General features: G+C 39.5%; 1 protein-coding gene across 2 annotated transcripts in view; it reads right to left on the minus strand.

Annotated features, from left to right (window-relative positions):
- LOC110097545 (DNA mismatch repair protein MLH1) overlaps positions 1 to 19018 on the minus strand; it is a 72016-nt gene that overhangs the window by 26329 nt on the left and 26669 nt on the right. For both annotated transcript variants that reach the window (XM_020823979.2, XM_020823980.2), the window contains exons 8-9: positions 1234 to 1297; positions 1000 to 1135 (exon numbers count right to left, since the gene is read on the minus strand). In XM_020823979.2, the coding sequence (XP_020679638.1) occupies positions 1000 to 1135; positions 1234 to 1297 (200 nt within the window). The remainder of the gene's footprint in view (positions 1 to 999; positions 1136 to 1233; positions 1298 to 19018) is intronic.

Raw genomic sequence — 19018 nt, forward strand, 5'->3', positions numbered from 1 at the left:
CTAGCACACCCAAGGTTTTCCATGTCCAAGCACTACCTACTCATGATCATTGGATGTTTTCCATCATAGGATAGCATAATATAAATATATATATATTTTTGAATTCCCTCCAGTTCCTGATAGGCTCCCTCCTGTCACGCCACTGATACCATGCCAAAGCCTTTCCTTCCAGACACAATCCTGCCGCCATCAGCTTCTCATCCTCTGTCAACCCATTGACCGCAAAGTAACGCTCCACCTTGTAGATCCAGCCATGGCCATCTTCCCCCTCGAAAACGGGCATCTTCAATTTCCTCACCTTGGGATCTCCCCGGTATCCTCCATAGCCTCCCATTCCCCTCAGAGGAAGCTTTCCCCAATTGTCCCGATCGTCCCTCCGACGAATATACTCAAACCCCTCTTCATACTTACCTCTCCTCCCTTCAACCTCATTACCTCGATGCTGAATACCTTCAAATTCAGCACCTCGACGATGACGTTTCTCCCTTCTTACTTCAAAATCTCTAGACGCCGCTAGAGCCCAAAGAAAACCTAAATCTAAGCGATCTCAAATTTCAGCCAAATTCCCGATGCCCAAACCCTAAGAAAAACATCTATTTAATGCATACAAATCAAAAGGAATTCCCTAAACAGTCCCTACATTCAAATTTCTCTCTGAAACCCCCCAAAAATCCATCCTAAAATGCTCTATATGAGCGGTCGGGCCACTCGTTCTGGCGGAATCTCCGCCTGTTTTGAGATTTTGCCCGTGAACCGGTCCTGCCTGGACCGGCTGGACCGGTCTAACATTAAGCTCATTGACTCACCTAAGTCTCACAATTTTTCTGTGATTAATAAGCCTTATAGTTTTTAAATATCCTTTGGTGGATATGATCAACTACAATTATTTAAAGGATACAGTAAGCATACCCTACTAAAAAATGATCTCTAAAAAAAGCAGATGAAAGTCAATTTAATCAACTAGAAAAAGAAAACTGAGACATGCAACCAGTCTTTTACCTCACTGAAGCTAGGTCAGGTTTTTTTTCATTTTGTGAACCAGGCCTATCTTGCAAGTAGGCATGCAGCCTACCAGAGGGATCGCGTGAATCAGTTCTAACCATCTTATTAATTGGAAGTTTTTGAGACTTTGTCACTGCAAATTAACATCCAATACAGATGTAAATTACAAGACCATCAGCTACAGAGTTATACTTAGCAACGAGAAAGAATAGTGTAAACAACCGTGCATACCAGTAGAGAAAGCTTGAGTGTCCTTTTTCACACCCAGATGAGACACTGCGGTGGAAGTTACTGCCTGTGTGAGTAACAAATGGATTTACGAGACATGAAAAACTTATTGCAATAGAAATAATAAATGCATAACTTTTCATTCTGCTAAAAGATTTAAAACCAAAAAGAGGTCTAAGCAAGAATCGAAAGCAAAGAAGGATTTATTAGTTCATTTTGAAATTTGCAGGGAAAGGCTGATGAAGCTGCTGTTACTGCTGCTAATGAAGATGATATCATGTTGCACTTAGAGTGTAACATCGACATAGAGGACTTCAGTACAAAGAGTAATTTAAGTACTACACTACTACCAAACGGCCTTTTTCACGTTTTCAATAATTGATGGGGACATCAGATCATGGAAGGTTTATCATAAGCGTGGCCGCTGATCTATGGCCACGATTGAGTCATTGTATTTTTTATTTTATGTATTTTCTTATTTATGATGTCGTATTGTATTTGTTTTATTTAGTTTCCTGTTGTACCCTTTTATTAATGGATGTCGTATGTAAGCCCTGAGGGGCATTGTCGTCTTTTATATTTTTGAGTCTTATGTATGAGGCTATTTATAGCCCATATGTTTCTCTTTGCAAATGAATGAATGAATGCAAGAAAATTTTTCACAAATCTTTTTGTGAGTTCTCTTGAGAGCTTGAGAAATCTGAGTGAGATCCCTAGGAGAGGGAAGATTGTGCATCACCCACCAACCTAGACGAGTCAAGTTCGTGGTTCTTTTTCGTATCTCTTTTCTTCCTCCCTCACCACCACCGGCGGCCCAATTCCCTTTCCTCCCAAGCCCTAGACCGCCGGCCACCCTAGCCTTCCCCACACCACCCAAAGGCTAGCCCCCACTCCATCACAATCCACGACCAACCAACACACTGCCGGCCCCCTCCCCTTGATTTTCCCATCTCCACTTACCATCAAATCTTTCCTAAATTGGTTTGCATATTTTAGGTAACTCTATTAATTATTCAAATTCAAATCTATTTGAATTTGAAATAGTTACCTAATTTATAATTCCTATTTTAGGAAACTTGATTAATCAAAGCCTATTTTAATTTTAAATTAAATTGGGATGATATCTTTATTCCAAATTTAATTTATTATTTCAAGAAAGCATTGATTGCCTCATTGAATTCCCCTCCCTCACACCAAGCCCCCCCCCCCCCCTCTTGATCCAATTGGAATTATTTCCAAAAGTCCACTAATCTCTCTTGGCAATAATTCCTATTTTCCCTCCACCTCTCTCCTGGCCGAAACCTCCAAGGCCCCACATCTTTAATTATTTCCAAAAAGCTAGCCCCCCCCCTCTCTCTCTCTCTCTTAAGGAAGTAATTACCTATTCCCCCTCTACACCACCCACCCCCCTCCTCTCCCTCATAACTTCCTTAAACTCTTTCCTAATCAACATGCTTTGATTGGGGCAATTAAGTTCAGATTTTCCCTCCCAAATTCAAAAGAAACACTCACAAACTTCAAACATAATCCTTCAAAATCTGAACTAATTCTCTCCCAGACCTTTCATCTTGGCCGAACCCTTCCCATCTCCCTCTCTCTTGTTTCCTGAGAAGATCACCTCTCTCTCAAGAGATCTTGGAGCCTTGAAGGATGTCACCGCTACTACTACTACACCCAACAAGCCAATGCATGGCCGATCCCGAAACTGACTATGGACTTGCTTACGACGAACACGGCTTCGTGCACATTCTCCATTCAACATTCTTTGACGTCAACCCGCGAATCGACCATACGGTTGAGGACTACATCGAACGCATATTGGACACCTTGGTCGAGGCTATTGAAGAGCAATTTGAGATCGTCGAGTGGAGGATCGCACCCGGTCCTTGATGAATGTTTTCTAATTTTTCCTTTTCCTCGTATTTCTTAAGTCTAATCCTTTCTTGTGTTTTGATTGTAGTCACGAAGGTCGCGTTCGCCCGATTCTGCTAAGCTTAGTAAACGTAGGGATTTGAGTGCATTCATGTGTTTTCTAAACTTATTGTTAGACTAGGGATTTTCGTTGAAAGCTACTACTTTGGCACGATGTTATTTTCTTACGTTATTTTGATGATTCAAAATCTTTGATGTGCAAATTAGCCTTAACGACAGTGACCCCTCTTACGTTTTGATCCGTCGTTTTATTTGCTAGTAGGTTTATTTGTTATTTCTCTACTCAACTAATTGTGCAAGTTCTTAATAAATCATTGCAAGCATTATAGTCCTACATCAATAATTTAAAGCACTTCGTAATAGTTGAATTTAAGAGCATATGGGAAAGTGGATCTTGCTGCAACTTTACAAGTGAAAAACTTTAAAAGTTGCACTAGTTATCACATTTACAGAGAAAACTGAAAACAAGAAATTAAAGAAACATTCAGCACTAAGCTCCAAGATGGATGATTAGATTAGGGAGCATAATATCAACTACATTTGTAAAAAAAAGAGGGGGGGTGTGGGGAGGGGGAATAAAATATCATTTGCATTACTCGAGCATCCTAACTTTAAAATTATGTCATATCCAAGATTGTGATTACTCAAGCATTCTAATTTTTGGAGAAATTCCAAAATTCTAATGTTAGCACTAGTAAAGGAAAGTAGTTCCTCATGCAGCAGTGCGTGTCTTGAGCCATAAACATGTGAAAACAGAATAATATCAAGTGTCGTGCTGCCCAGAATGCATCATCCAACAACTGTAAGACCAATATCAAGTAATACGCTGTTATTAAATGGATACATGGAAAAGCTGTAACGTGCAAAGTCTTCTTTAATAGTTTTATTCAATCTTTTATGTTTAAGGTATGCATGAAACGCCATACATATACTCATGAAAGAAAATAACCGATTAAGTCATAAGTGAAAAAGAAGTGCCAAGTTTAAATGTAATATATATAAATATCAATAATTGAAACAAATCACACCTCCATTATATGAATACATGAAGCTGACCACACAAGTTGAGACACTAAGGCTCCCCCATATGCTCTAGCTTTCATATATCCCATAAAATTTGATATATCCATTTGCCAAACAACTAGAAACAAACAAGATGAGTAACAATTGAATGTGATAAAAAACAGCACCTTTAGCTTTCTTTAGCATTATACTTGATGAGTGTGAACTAGCCAAGGTCAAACCGGGTCAATTGGGAATAACGATAAAAATGTAGTTTCAAACACAACAAAGCTCAACAACATCGATGTTTTGCCAAAATTTGGCACACCAACTGAGCTTTTGGCCACATTAATAAGTGTTATTGTGGAGTTTTTTAGACTACATAATTAGCAATTAAAATATTTTGCCCCATTAAGCTAATATATTCTCTTTTTATTGAGACTCTCCCAACTATTAATATCTTTTTCTATTATTTGTATTTTACCAATAAGCATAGACAACAATTTTAATGAGAAATCTAACAAGTTCTTTTCCCTTTAACATGGCATCGAAGAGGAAGTAATTGCACTAACAGTTGACCGCACCATTCCACGCCAATCTTTCTATTCATGCCCCAGGCTGGCCCGCCTAATCCCCTCTCTAACATGCCCATTGCATCTAACATAGCCATTCCAACACCACTCCTCCCTGCTCACTATATAAATAGAAATTTCCCAGGATTACATGACAAGCATCAGGAGTAATTACACCATACAGTGCAATGTCAATAAAATGCTCAATAATTAAAAATATCATAGTGCATTACTTAGTGACCCTAAACTTAGATCATTTTTAATCCACCCCAAGGCATATTGATATGGATGTGAATTGGTATCATACCAAACTTATGAACTAAAGCTTCATAAATAAATTTTTTACCCACACTAACAATTGTCATTTTTATCTATAGATTGATACTAAGGAGCCCCTCCACTTGCATGCCATTTTCATGTGCCACCACGGATAGTACTTTGACTTTTTCAGAGGATAATAATTCTACACATCTTTAGTGATGGTAGTAAGAGTCTTTTTGGCCTTATTTCATTCTAACCTCTTTCTCATGATGTAATATCCAACAATTGTTTGGGGGCAGCTTCCAATAATTGATATTTTTATCTAGATAATGAAATTGAAAACCACATGTTTCTGCTTGTCATTGTCTTGTGAGATGAAAGATGATATTTTAGTCTTGAAAAACTCTATTAGTTTTTGTCAGCTGTAATAGTGAGTCTTCTTGGCCTCCTCTCTTTTTTATCTTTTCAGAGAGTAATTTCCAACAATTTATGTTTAAGTGGCCCTTGAGCTTAGAGTGGGAACGATATATTTTTGCCTTTACTTCTCTTCAAAAAGCTTCTCATCTTTTGGTTTAACATTTTGAAGGAGCTTACAGCTTTTGTTATTTTGATTAGCATGTTTTTTTCCTTAATGGTTATAGCCTTCGAACATGCTTTTAAGATATTATCAATACGGAATAATTTTAGCCGAAGTCCTTTTGTAGCACTTCTATACGCATACAGAAATAAAATTTTCCTAAGAGGGATTCCAAAGAAAATGATCAACCTATAGAATAGCATAATATAGCCCTGCACAGTCTATTTATACTTTTGCATTAATTATTGCGACTAGATCCACTTCTATCCATAGGCAATGGGATAGAATTGAGATTAAAGTAATCCCTCAGATAATATCAACCTTATAGGATGTGGATCTCAGATTTAAACTCCATTACAAGAGTGCATGTGAGGATATTTCCAATTGAACAAAATCACTCCATTGCAATATTTCTAAATGGAAAAGTATGTTTCACGAGGATAGCATACTCTCGTCATTGATTATGTTGTCATATGTACAGATCTCCAAATTCACTTCAACTTTGAATGGAATTTGGTGTCTAAGATGGTGGGTGAAATTATTTTCTCCTTCCTCATCATCATATGATAGTTAAGTACCATATTCCTAATAGGTAGAAAGTGATAGAGAGAGGGGGTTTCTTAGTCAAACAAAGGAGTGTCGGTTAACTATTGAAGAAAGAGGAAAACCCCCATTAGAATATGGGTGGGGGGGGGGGGGGTGGGGGGGGGGGGGGGGGGGGGGGGGGGGGGATGAATTTCATGAAATAAGCATTAAATAAATGAAAAAAGGCCCTAATGTGATCTAGATAATTATAGAAGATGATACCAACTTAAGAAAATAAGATAGAAAGGATAATTGATAATTAACCTACAAATTAAATAACCATCCTAAGATGGAGCATTCTTTACATCCCCTTTTCACACATCTAGAAGGAGTACTCGACTTATTACAAGAAAGATCTTTCTCTCTTCTCTTTTGGTCTTGCAATTACTTTAATTTTGCTTCCTTATCACATTTTTGGGACAAATTTTAATGTAGCCTCCATGTAGCATTATATGATACATGCACCCAAAGCAAGCCATGCATGTACAAAAATGAACTTTAGGCTTGAACTTAGGATTCAACTTTGAGCTTAGTGTTTTACCTTAGTGCATCACTTAAGAATGATGTCCTAGCAAATCTCTAGGCAAAATAAGCTAGAAGAAAAGATACAATTGATCATCTATTCGAGAGGAGGATCGTCTCTCCCAAATCTCTAGACAACAGTCTAGAGCCCAAAACGCCAACGAGACTACAAGAAAATAACCAAAGCATGCCTAGCCCTAACCTTTTCATGCCCTTTAAATAGCCCTCTCCACCTCCTTAAAAACTTCCTAATATAAGATAGTATTTAATTAATACAAAAGATATCAAATCTTTTTAATTAATTAAATCCACTTTCGTAATATAAGATTGTATTTAATTAATTCAAAAGATATCAAATCTTTTTAATTAATTAAATCCAAACAAATTGGGCATGAACCCCTCCCTTAGGCGGTATAGAAAGGAGGCGGTTTGACCCGCCTCCTGTATACAAGTGCCGGCCCCACCTGGGCCGCCTACTGATGGGTGTCACTCCCTCCAACACTATGGCATGTTCCTGCTCCCTTTGCGGTGGCAATCCTTGAGGTGTCTAAAACACCTCTTGGAACTATTGAATCAATGGCTGAATGGAGAGGGGTATGTCTCCTTCCTCCTCCAATCTCGCTCCCTCCAAACTATCCAACTCTACCAAATACCCCGCCTGCCAACTGGATGTCCCTCACCATCATTTTAAGAGAAACTAGGGATTTGGAAAGTCTCGTATCTCCCTTAATCACTACCTTCCTTCCATCCACTGTCAACTCCATCGTGAGCACTCCCCAATTCACTTTGGTGTCTCCCAAAGTTTGCAACCATTTCATCCCCAGGATGACGTCTGTGCTCCCAAGCTCTAGCGGAAGAAAGTCTTCCCTCACTTGTATCCCCTAGATCGTCAGTTACACTCTCTGCAAATCCCCTGGCCTTTCTCCACCTTCCTTGTACTCATCATTACTCCGTAACAGCCAGTGTCCACTAATCTCACTCCCAGTTGGTCAACGACTTTAGGGGTGTCAATATTTGACACGACACGACAACCCGACCCGGACCCGACCCGGAAAATCCGGGTTGGACCCGACCCGTTTGATAAACGGGTCGGGTTCGGGTTCACATATTTGACCCGTTTGATAAAACGGGTCGGGTTGACCCGGCGGGTTACCGGGTCAACCCGAAAACCCGTTTAATTTAAAAAAATAAAAAAAAAAATATTTCTGTACAAATGAGTTCCCCGATGCTCATTTAATGGATTCCTCAGCCACTCTATGACACGATGCTCATTTAATGGATTCCTCAGCCACTCCATGACAAGCTGTCAAGCTCCATATCCTTGCTCCGCCCAATGAGATCATTTTTAGGCAAGGATTTGTTTCAAGTGCTCCGGCCTCCGTGCAGCTCAAGCTGCTGCTTATGACGCTCCTGCCTCCTGCAGTCCTGCTTTAAAAAAAAAAAATTTCTTTAAGTACAAACGGGTCAGGTCAAATTTGAAAAAAAAACCCTTTACGTACAAACGGGTCGCGGGTCGGGTCGGGTCAACCCGGCAACCCGGCCGGGTCGGGTCCGGGTTGAAATGTCCGACCCGTTTGTAAAAACGGGTCGGGTTCGGGTTGACCCGTTTAGATACGGGTCGGGTCGGGTTCGACCCGAACCCGGCGGGTTGACCCGAATTGACACCCCTAAACGACTTGAGTGGAAATAAAATTGTGAGTATCCCCACTATCAATCAACACCACAACCTCCCTGTCCTATAGCTCTCCCTTCACCTTCATGGTGTGATTCGTAGTGAATCATACCATTGAGTTCAGAGAAACCTCAGCCAGATCCAAGTGTAGATTCTCCTCCATTTCCTCGTCTGTCTCCTCCTAACCTCCCTCCTCAATTTCCTCGTCATCACAGACGGTGAGAACTTGAAGAGTTCGGTCCTTGCATCGATGTCTGGCATGTACTTTTCATCGCACCTGAAGCACAACCCCTTGGTCCTCTTCTCCTGCATCTCTTTCTCCGTCAGCTACTTGAAATTTCCCCCGCTTCCTCCTCCTGTCTTCTCCTTAGTGGCCTCTCGACTCCCTCCTATTGCAGGACCTTTAGGTGCTAGATGAGTGGTCGTCATCCTATAAGTACCCCCGGTGTTGCTACACTTGGCTCCCCTCTCCAAATTCCTCTGATTTTCTACCAGTTTGGCCAACTTCATGGCCTCCTCCAAGTCACGGGGCATCAAAACCTTCACTGCTGCTCGGATCTCCGCCTTCAACCCCTTCATGAAATTTCCCTCAAATACTGTATCTGAGAGTCGCTCCACCCTGCTAGCTAGGTGTTCAAACTGCTCTCGGTAGTGTGCTACCGATCTCTCCTGCGTCAGAGCAAAGAACTGCTTATGGAAATCTCATCCTCGATCCTTTTGGAAGTATTCTATTATGCAGTCTTTGAATTCCCTCCAGTTCTTGATAGGCCTCCTTTGATCTCTCTACTGATACCACGACAAGGCTTTTCCTTCCAAGCACAATCCGACTGCGGTCAGCTTCTCCTCCGTTAGCCCATTAACGGCGAAGTATCGCTCCACCTTATAAATCCACCCATACGCATCTTCTCCTTCGAATATGGGCATCTTCAACTTTCTCACCTTCTGGTCTACCCCATTGCCCCAAAATCTTCCATAAATTCCCCCCTCCCAAGTGTTAGGTGCACCCCATGTTTCCCGGTCTTCCCTTGCTCTGCCAAAGCCCAAACCCCCTTCGAAATCCCCCCTTTTATCTTCAAAATCAGCACCTCGGCGACCATAGTATCCCTCCTAGCATTCCCCATATCCACCCCCTCTTTCATCCCTCTGGACAGGCTCCAGATGGGGTCTTCTTCTTTCTCCTTCCATGATTTCCACCTCATCTTCCTCCCTAGGAATTTTTGAATTCATACTTTTTCCTTCCCCTCTTGCCATGGATGCCGCCGTTTGGTTTTGAATCTCTATCATCTTCTTCATCATGTATCGGAGATCGGTGATTTGTCCTTCCATGGAGGAAATCCTTTCCTCAACCGTCGTTTTGATTTGATTCATCTCCCCTTTAAGCCTTTCATCCAGAGCATCCAATTTTTTGGCCGTCATCGCAATCCGGAGTTTGTAAAATCACAAATTATGGATTTGAAACTCCAAAAACAGCAATCCCCCTTTCTTCCGGGCAAATATTCACCGCTGAAATTTGCCGAAATCAGCCCTCCACCGATCCCACGACTTGCTCTGATACCAATATGATAGGAAGTACTTGAGTTCGCAAGTAATCCTATCAGATCTACTTGAGTTCGCAAGCAACCCTAATGCGAAATTGGTAAAAACAACAAGAATACCCAAGATCGGAGATGAAACAACCAAGAAAATAATAGAACTTGATTAAATACTCAAAGCAAAATAAGCTAGAAGAAAATATACAATTGATCCTCTATTCGAGAGGAGGATCGTCTCTCCCAAATCTCTAGACAAGAGTCTATAGCCCAAAACGCCAACGAGACTACAAGAAGACAATAATCAAAGCATGCCTAGCCCTAACCCTTTCATGCCCTTTAAATAGCCCTCTCCACCTCCTTAAAACTTCATAATATAAGATAATATTTAATTAATTCAAAAGATATCAAATCTTTTTAATTAATTAAATCCAAACAAATTGGGCGTGGGCCCCTCCCTTAGGCGGTGTAGGAAGGAGGCGGTTTGACTTGCCTCCTGTATACAAGTGTCGGCCCCACCTGGGTCAGCTGAGGTTGAGTCGGAACCGACATATCAAGGATCTCACTACTTGATCACCATTCGGTGATCTGTTACTTGCTTACTTTGCTCTTTTGCTCTCCCCTCGGCTCTGCCCTTGCATAGGATAAGGCTAGGGGAGAATTCTCTTACTACTTTACTTTGGTTCTTTACTCAGCTCTACCTTTACTATAGTGTAAGGCCAGGAGAGGATCCCATTACTTTTTCACCTTTTTGGTGATTCCCACTTTGCTCCATGATCCTTCCTAGGCTCTACCCTTGCTATGGGGTAAGGCCAGGGGAGGATACTAATACCTTTTTCACCTTTTGGTGATCTTCCACTTTGCTACTCTTCTCTTTTGCTCTTTCATCGGCTCTGCCCTTACTATAGGACAAGGCAACGAGACGAGCCCCCTACTTTTTCACCTTCTGGTGATCTTTACTGTTGTTCTTTACCCCACTTCTTTTGTCACATTCAGTCAACGCCAACACGACCGGCTCACTAATTTGTTCACCACTCCTGTTGAGGGTCCATTTGTTGATCTTATTTTTGGCTAAACCATTAGGTCAAAGAGGTTGACCTGGTCAAATTGACCAGACTACACTAGACCTCAAGACCCCTCCCAATCAATCCAGTGGGTTAAACCAAATCTATGGAGCCCAGACCTAGGCCCTGGGTCCACCTGGTTGACCAGGTCGACCCAAATTGACCTAAACTACTTCTATTTGATCTCAAATCAATTTAATAACTCCTTGGGTCAATTTCTTACTCCCCCTGGGTCAGTTGGGTCAGACCAACCCTGTTGAGCTCAGGCCCAAGCTTTGGGTCAACCTGGTTGACCAGGTCAACCCAAATTGACCCAATTCACCCTAAAGGGGATTAATTCAAATTTAATTTGCTTCTATGGATCCTTAACTCAAACACCCACATCCCTTGAACTTATTTGACTAGGTTGACCAAGTCAACCTGACTTGGTCAACTGAAGTCTTTCCTAGGTCAAATTGACCTATTTGAGTAAATTCAAGCCTATTAAATACATTTAATTCATTCCCTATTGATCTCTTAATCAAACCACGGCCTAACCATCTGATTTTCCCTCCTAATCAAGTCTAAATTCAATCATAACCGTGGATCAAAGGGCTTGAGCCTTTAAATAGAGAGGTTAGGGCATCTTTAGGAGGACTTTTGTGATTACTCTCTTCCTAGCCTCTCTTATCCCGAAATATTTCGTGTGAGAGCTCCCCTAGGATCCCTCTACCTTCCCCAAGTCAAATCCGAGCGGTTGGACTTGCCGGCGGATACGTGGACAGTTTCCGGCGAGGTCGAGCCTAGTTTGTCCAAGCTTCCATACAGCTCGATCCAGTGCGTTATAGACCACAATTTTGGGAGGAGATACGTGGACAGTCTACAAGCTCAGATATTTCAAAATTTTTCAAGATCTCGCGGTATAATCTCTCCAAAACCCCTACATTAGGTCGAACACATAGATCTAAATAACCTTTCGTACATTGCATATTAGCTCACGACCTTGGTCCGCCATGATTTATGTTTGTGTGAAGAGCATGGGTTTAAAATTTTATTTAATTTGGTTGAATCTATTGCGAGAACGAGACAAAAAATGCATCCGGTATCCAGTTTCGCCCTAGGTCTCGTGGTATGAGATCTCCACCGTTAATCACTTGATCAACAATAGTGATCTAGTCGTTCTGCGGTTCTATTCGAACCGCGGGATCAATCCTGCGATCTTCCGTTTCGTCTGGCTAGATCAAAGCCATTTATCTAAACCGCACTCGATCCAACAGTCCCGCTGTTTCGCTGATGCGGATTAGTGATTCGGTGCTGATTTCGACGTCGCGGTAATCATTGCCAATGATTGTGCGGCGGTGCAATCATTGGCAATGATTGCCAAACCTCGTCCGCTATTTTATCTACCCAATCGGAACGCGCCACGTGTCTAACTGTCGCCCACGCTGCCGATTTGAATTTAATGGTTTTTAATAAGTTTTTAAACTTTTTTAAATCAGAAAACTTAAAAATTATTTCAAAAAAAATTTAGAATTAAAAATATACATATTTTATATCATAATTTTTAGAAAAATGGGTACTTTAATTTAAAATTATTATTTCTTTAAAATGTTAAGTATATTTTAATTTTTTTTAAATAATAAGTAATTAATTATTTTTAAATTAAAAATATTTAATTAAAATTGTTAAAATATTTGACCAAACTAATTTTTTTTATTATTATTCCAGATTATTATTGGAGAAATTTTAACTTAAAATTTAATTTAATATTTAATTATTTTTAAATAATTACTATACATTATTATATAATTATTATTTAATAATGTATCTTGCTAGTAATCATTTTCAAAAAAATAAAATATATATGATAATAATTATTTTATTATTTCCTTAAATCAAAGATTATATTTAAACTATTTAATTTTAAAAAAAAATTTATTATTTTGAGTATTTTGTAATTAGTTAATTAATTTAATACTTAAATATTTTATAATTGATTATATATATATATATATATATATATATATATATGGGCTCCGAAAATTCGGCCCCGGCCTCCCCGCCGCGCGATTTCTTTCACTTTATCGGCGAGGGAGATTTAACGATAGTTCCCGGGTAAATTTGGAAGGCAGATGGATTTTGTAGATAAGACAACTACCCGGAATCGCCCTCATTTTCGTGAGGAACTTTATGATCTGATTCTGGTTCTATAGCGCAGTCCCCTATGTAATTTACACCTCCCAATAATTGGAGAGAATTTCAATTATAGCTAGTCATTCAAATCAGATATAGTACTATATACGTGTATCTGGCAATGGTAGAGCAATAGGTATTGGAAATTTTGGAATTTGACAAATGATTAATTGGGATATTGATGGTTTTGAAGATTTAATATTTAAATAGGAAATTTCATCATCTACTACTTAAAAGCGATGTGGGGGAATGGATGATGAGCCCGATAAGATCCCACTGGTTCCGTCGTCCCGGGCATCTGGGTTCCTGTCACTTAGTCAGAGAGGTATCGACCCAACCTACAGAAGGATCCTATCGGGCAGCCATGGGTTCGCTTACGTCCAAGGACACTGTACCACCGGGTTGAATGGTTTGTCGTAGAGGGACAAATTTGAATCCAGCAACTTAGCTAACAGAATGGCATTGTGTCATAATCTGATCATATCTTTATTCTTACTCAGGATTTAACCCGCATATAACGAACGTATGGCTTCTACCATAACGCTATCTGTGGTGCATTTGCGGCAAACCATCGGTTCAAGAGGCGCCCGGTCATTAACCTGTTTACGCAGTGCCATTGGCGGCGAAACTGGCAGTTAGCAGACACGTACACGCCCTTACTGGCACAGATTTGTTTTGAGCAATTTGGATCCTGTGATATTTTTCGACTAGCTTGATCCTTTATGAGCTAAGAGTAAATTTCAATTGTCCACCCCAGACATAACTGCGGAGGGCGGATGGATTTTGCTTCAAGTGCGTGATGGATTTATTCGATTTTGAATATTTTTGGAATTTTGGGATTTTTGAGATTTTTTTTGGATTTTGTGGAGTTTTGGGTATTTGGGTGGAGCTTTGAGTACTTGGTATGGACATTTGGGTGGAACTTTGAGAAATATTTGTGAAACCCTTCCGGTTGAGATAATCATTCAACACGGCCATCATCGGGGTGTTTGGGGGTCATTTTTTTTTATGGATTGAACCTTGTCAACTCTGTCGGGCTGTCGACAAAGGATCGGGTTTTGTAGGCTTTGAGCCTTTATTAGTGAATTCATATTGTTGTAGGCCTTGATGGCCTAATATGAATGTTTTAAAGCAAATATACCGGTAGCCACAACTTTACATTTGCTTAATGGTTCGAACCCTGTCGACTTCTATTGACCCGTATAGAAGGATCAATTTCGAACCTGAATTCACTTGTCAACCCGCGCAGCATCCCTAGACGTCCCATGTGTACCAATAACACGCTCGTCGGGGCCCATGCGGGTGTTTGGATTGTATTTTCCCCTTTTAGTGTACCTATGTGTATACAAACTATTGTGCACGTGCGGGGATATTCTTGGAATAGACGCCTTCTGTCTGCTTGTACGAATGTTGCAGATCTGGTGGCGTGGCGTAGCAGCTTCTAAATAGAGTAGTTCGCTGCTTTGTACAGGTAGACTGTCGTGCACTATTTGTTGATTTTTGTAGGCGGATCATAGTGCACTAACTAATCTCCTGCTTTGCATTTGATTTGTTGTCATTTGGTGTCTTTGCATGTGGACAACATATTGGGCATACTACAGGTCTTCTACAGCATTTTGTAATAGCTCCTATCTACTACAACTCTCTTCAATATTTGCCATGTATATGACATATTGGATGTACGATGGTTCTTCTATAACGACTTGTATATACTTTTCACTCAACGTATCTCATATGCTTCTGCTTGTAAACATCATGTAGTATGTATAAGGAGTATTCTACAACCCCTTACATATTTATACTCCATTACGCATCATTTGTCTTTTCTTATATAGGGACGATGTGTTCGACTGATGTTGGACAATTATTGATCAAGGAGATATCATAGTGTCTTCGCCACAATAATTGGTGGATATCTTGAATGTGCGAAGGACATGTTGTACATGCATCTATGTCGGTAGAGAGATTGTATGCACTGCAGATCTTTTATTCTTGCTTGTAGGAGATTGATATATTTGACTGATGCTGAGTGGTTATTGACTGCATGGATGATTTAGCACCCACTACACATTAATCGTCATCACCCATAAGTGGGCTTTTATATGAATGAGGACTCCTCTTCGTTCATTTGTGAATGTTCACATTCATCATACACATCACTATGTTCATTTGTAGGAAACCCTATGCTACTGACTGTAAGCATATTTAGAACTCCTTCAGGTTTGCTCGTGGATGACATCTTGAACATGTAGCGGGTCTTTTACATGTCTTCTACTACTAGTAGACAACGGGTCTTTTATGTTTGTGTATGATTGATCAAATATTGTGGCTTGCTATTGAATTGCATTTGATTGTATGTTCATTCACTTAAAGCACGTTCCCTTGTTGAAATTGTTTGAGTTCTTTGGGATCACCCCAAATTACAATCTCTAATTATCATTCCTTCAGATCAAGTCCAAATCAAAGTCTTCTACATTTGTTTGAGTCTCCTGAGTCAAACTGAAAGTATTTGTTTGTACTCAAATTGCCCAAATTAGAGCTTATTTGATTCAAGTTCAAGTTCTTCTATGTTTTGAGTTCGAGCTCAAATGTAGTTCTTCAAGTCCCTGATTGAGTTCAGAGTGTCAAGCTCAAGTCTAAGTTAAGACTCCTTGTACCAAGCTCATTTAGGTTCAAGTTTTGTTTAGGCTCATCCATCCTTTGAGTTTGAAATACAAGTTTAAGTCCAAAACATGTTCAAATAAAGTCCAGGCTCAATATGAGCCTCTTCCGCTCGTCGAGTTCCATGTTGTTTTGCAAAGTTCAAGTTCAAACTCATGTTCACTGTGCTTGATTCAAATCAAGTCCAAGTTTGTTCATTTGATTTCAAATTTTGAGTTCAATTGAATCCAAATTTTAGTCCAACTTGAGTCCAACTCAAATCTTACACAAGTTCTTGCTTGAGTTTTGCTTAAGCCATTTACTTAGTTATTCAAGTTTGATTTTAGTTCAATTGATGTCCAAATGAGTGTCCAAATAAGATTCAAGTCCTTGTAGCCTTGTTGAGTTAAAATGAGAGTTCAATGTGCAAGTTCAAATTTGTCCAAGTCCTCAGTCTTTTCAAATGAAATTTCGGCAACCTCCCGGCGTCTCCCCCGTTTAGGGGAAAAACCAAGAGGCAACCTTCCCCTCGACGCTACGTGAGCGCTTCAGGTAGGTGTCAAAAATGACACCGCGGTCGCATTTTATATTTTTTTTTATCCCCACCCGCTACGTGAGCGTTTAAGGGTTTTTATGTTTGTTGATTATAAGAAGAAAACAGGCGTTAGAAAAAAAAAACAGATTTCTCCCCTCTGCACCACGTGGGCGTTCGCACCGGTTTTTGTCCCCTTCGCCGCAAGCGTCGCACCGGTTTCCCACCATAAACGCTACTTGAGCGCCTCGGGGGTTTGCCGGCTCGTTGCAAGCTTTGAAGAGAGATTCTTAAATCGTTGCGAGCATCGCACCGGTTTCCCACCCTAAACGCTACGTGAGCGCCTCGGGGGTTTGCCGGTTCGTTGCAAGCGTCGAGAAAAGAATCTTTTATTATTATTATTATTATTAGAATTATATATATATATATATATATATATAACAGATATATATATACTAATATATATGTATAAAGTATACTAATACATAAGCAAATATAAGCAAAGGGAGAGAGGGATCGGTCATGGTCACGCACGGGAGAGGGAGATCGAGAGTGAGGCTTGGTGCGGCTGTAGTCGGAGATCGCAAGGGAGATGTCGGAGTAAGGGGTGGTAGTTCGGCCAGGTAAGAAGTCGGTACTCTCCCTCTCTCTCTCTCTCTCTCTCTCTCCGTCTCTCCTCTCCGTTGGAGTCTCGACATCAGGAAGAGGGGCGCGCTCCTGGGTTTAGGATCGGACAAGACAGAGGAGATCGGGCTTCGCTAAGTGGGGGATCGGCCGTCGGACAGGAAGAGAGGAGAAGGCTAGGGTTTAGGTTGTTTGTTTGAACGGAGCGATCGGTGAGGTTTGTGGTCGGATCGAGAGAGAGAGCAGAGTTGGGGAGTCGAGGAGGAGAAGCAAGAGCGAGTGTGGTTTTGTCGTGGAGGAGATCGCATGCAACAGGTGGAGTCGTCGAGCACTCTAATTTTAACAGACTTGTGATCTGTTCGATCGGACGATTATCGCATAATTTGGCCTGGATTTGCGGAGACATGATGGCGAACGGCGCGCATATCTCAAGCCAGATTTGTGGATCGACGCGATTGAAGTTTTGCACGTTAGATTTCTTTCTTCCTCCCCTTTTTTCTCTGTGTATGTGATAAATACTAATATATATATATATATATTATTTATACTTTATATATGAATATAATTATATATATATGAATAGTTTTTAATTTTCAAACTTTTTTTTATTAAATTAATTTAAATTTTCAAAAGCATTAACATTTGATTTAATTTGATTATTTAATTATTTTAATTATTAGTAACTTTAAATTATTTTAAAATATCTTTTTAAATACTTTAAACTTTAATAAATCATATCTAATTCATTTTAAAACGAATTTCGGCGTATAATACCTGGTTCTTTTCAGAAAATTATGAATTTGAATTTGAAAATATTTTCAGGTTTCAAAACTTATGTTTCTGTCATATTTTATGTATTATTTAATTATTTGCATTATTTAACTGTAATTTAATTAAATAATATGTTAAATATTTTGAAATTATAAATTATTTTCAAATCCTTTTGAAACCTCCTTAGGTGACCAGTGGATCTCTCATATACTTATGTACTCTTATCAATTGAATTAGATTTGATTATATTACTTTCAAAATTTCTATATTTATAGGTATTTTAAATTATTTTAAAATTACCTATATTATTAAATCCTTAATTTTGGGGGATCCACTTTGTGAAATTTTAAACTAATGTTATGCATATGAATCGAATTCATGGGGAGGTGAATTAGTGGGTGGTTGAGTTCCAATCATTCACTAGTCTCACTGATTAGTGCGCTCACTTTCCTTTTTACCATTTTTTTTATGTATAGGACGCATGAGCACTTAGCTTAGGCCCTCCTATATCCTAGGAATTGATGAATTTATTATTTTTATGCATCCCCCACAAGTTACCTCAAGGGTTAGTCCAAAACCCACTTTAAAACCTATTTAACATAGTGACACCCTAAAGTCAATAATTAAGGACCCGTTTAGCGAATTTAGAAAAATTCTAGGAGTAGGGTAGATCCTTGAACTACTTGAAACTTCAAACACCTAAACTTAGTGACATCCTAAACCTCCCAGAATTTTCTAGGATTCTTTAGGACCCTTTAAGCATCTTAATTAACAAATCCTAATTAACCCATTAATTAAATCCTAATTAACCCATTAATTAGGCCCTGATAACTTCAAAAAATTCTAATAAATCAATTTCAACTCAAAAAATTACCCATAATAACTCAAACTCTTCATAATTCAGCCCTTAACCTTAGATAATCAGTGCCCTTTTAATTGGACTTTAATATGATCCCTAATTTAACATCAATAAAAAATTACCTTTTTGCCCTTATTAGTTAATTAAAAATCATTAAAAATTCTAAATTTTCCCCAAACACTTGGGAACACTTCTTTAGGTCATTCCAGATCTTTGAAGGTGATTCCAATCCGTTTGGAGCTGATTTAGATCAAAATCATATGATACCTTTTTATTAAGCAATTTTGATAATTCATTAATTGCCCAAAACTTTAAAAATCCATAGTTTTGCCTAGAAAACTTCAAATCCAGCAAGCTCAAAACCTAATTACTCCTTGTAAGGCCTATTATTTAACTAAAATGCTAGAACGCCCAAACCTAGCATATTTCCTATAGTGACATTTTGGGATCCCCTCAGCCTAGCACATAGGAGGA

This window comes from Dendrobium catenatum, unplaced genomic scaffold (genome assembly GCF_001605985.2).
Source record: "Dendrobium catenatum unplaced genomic scaffold, ASM160598v2 fragScaff_scaffold_390, whole genome shotgun sequence".
In the NCBI taxonomy this organism is placed as follows: domain Eukaryota; kingdom Viridiplantae; phylum Streptophyta; class Magnoliopsida; order Asparagales; family Orchidaceae; genus Dendrobium; species Dendrobium catenatum.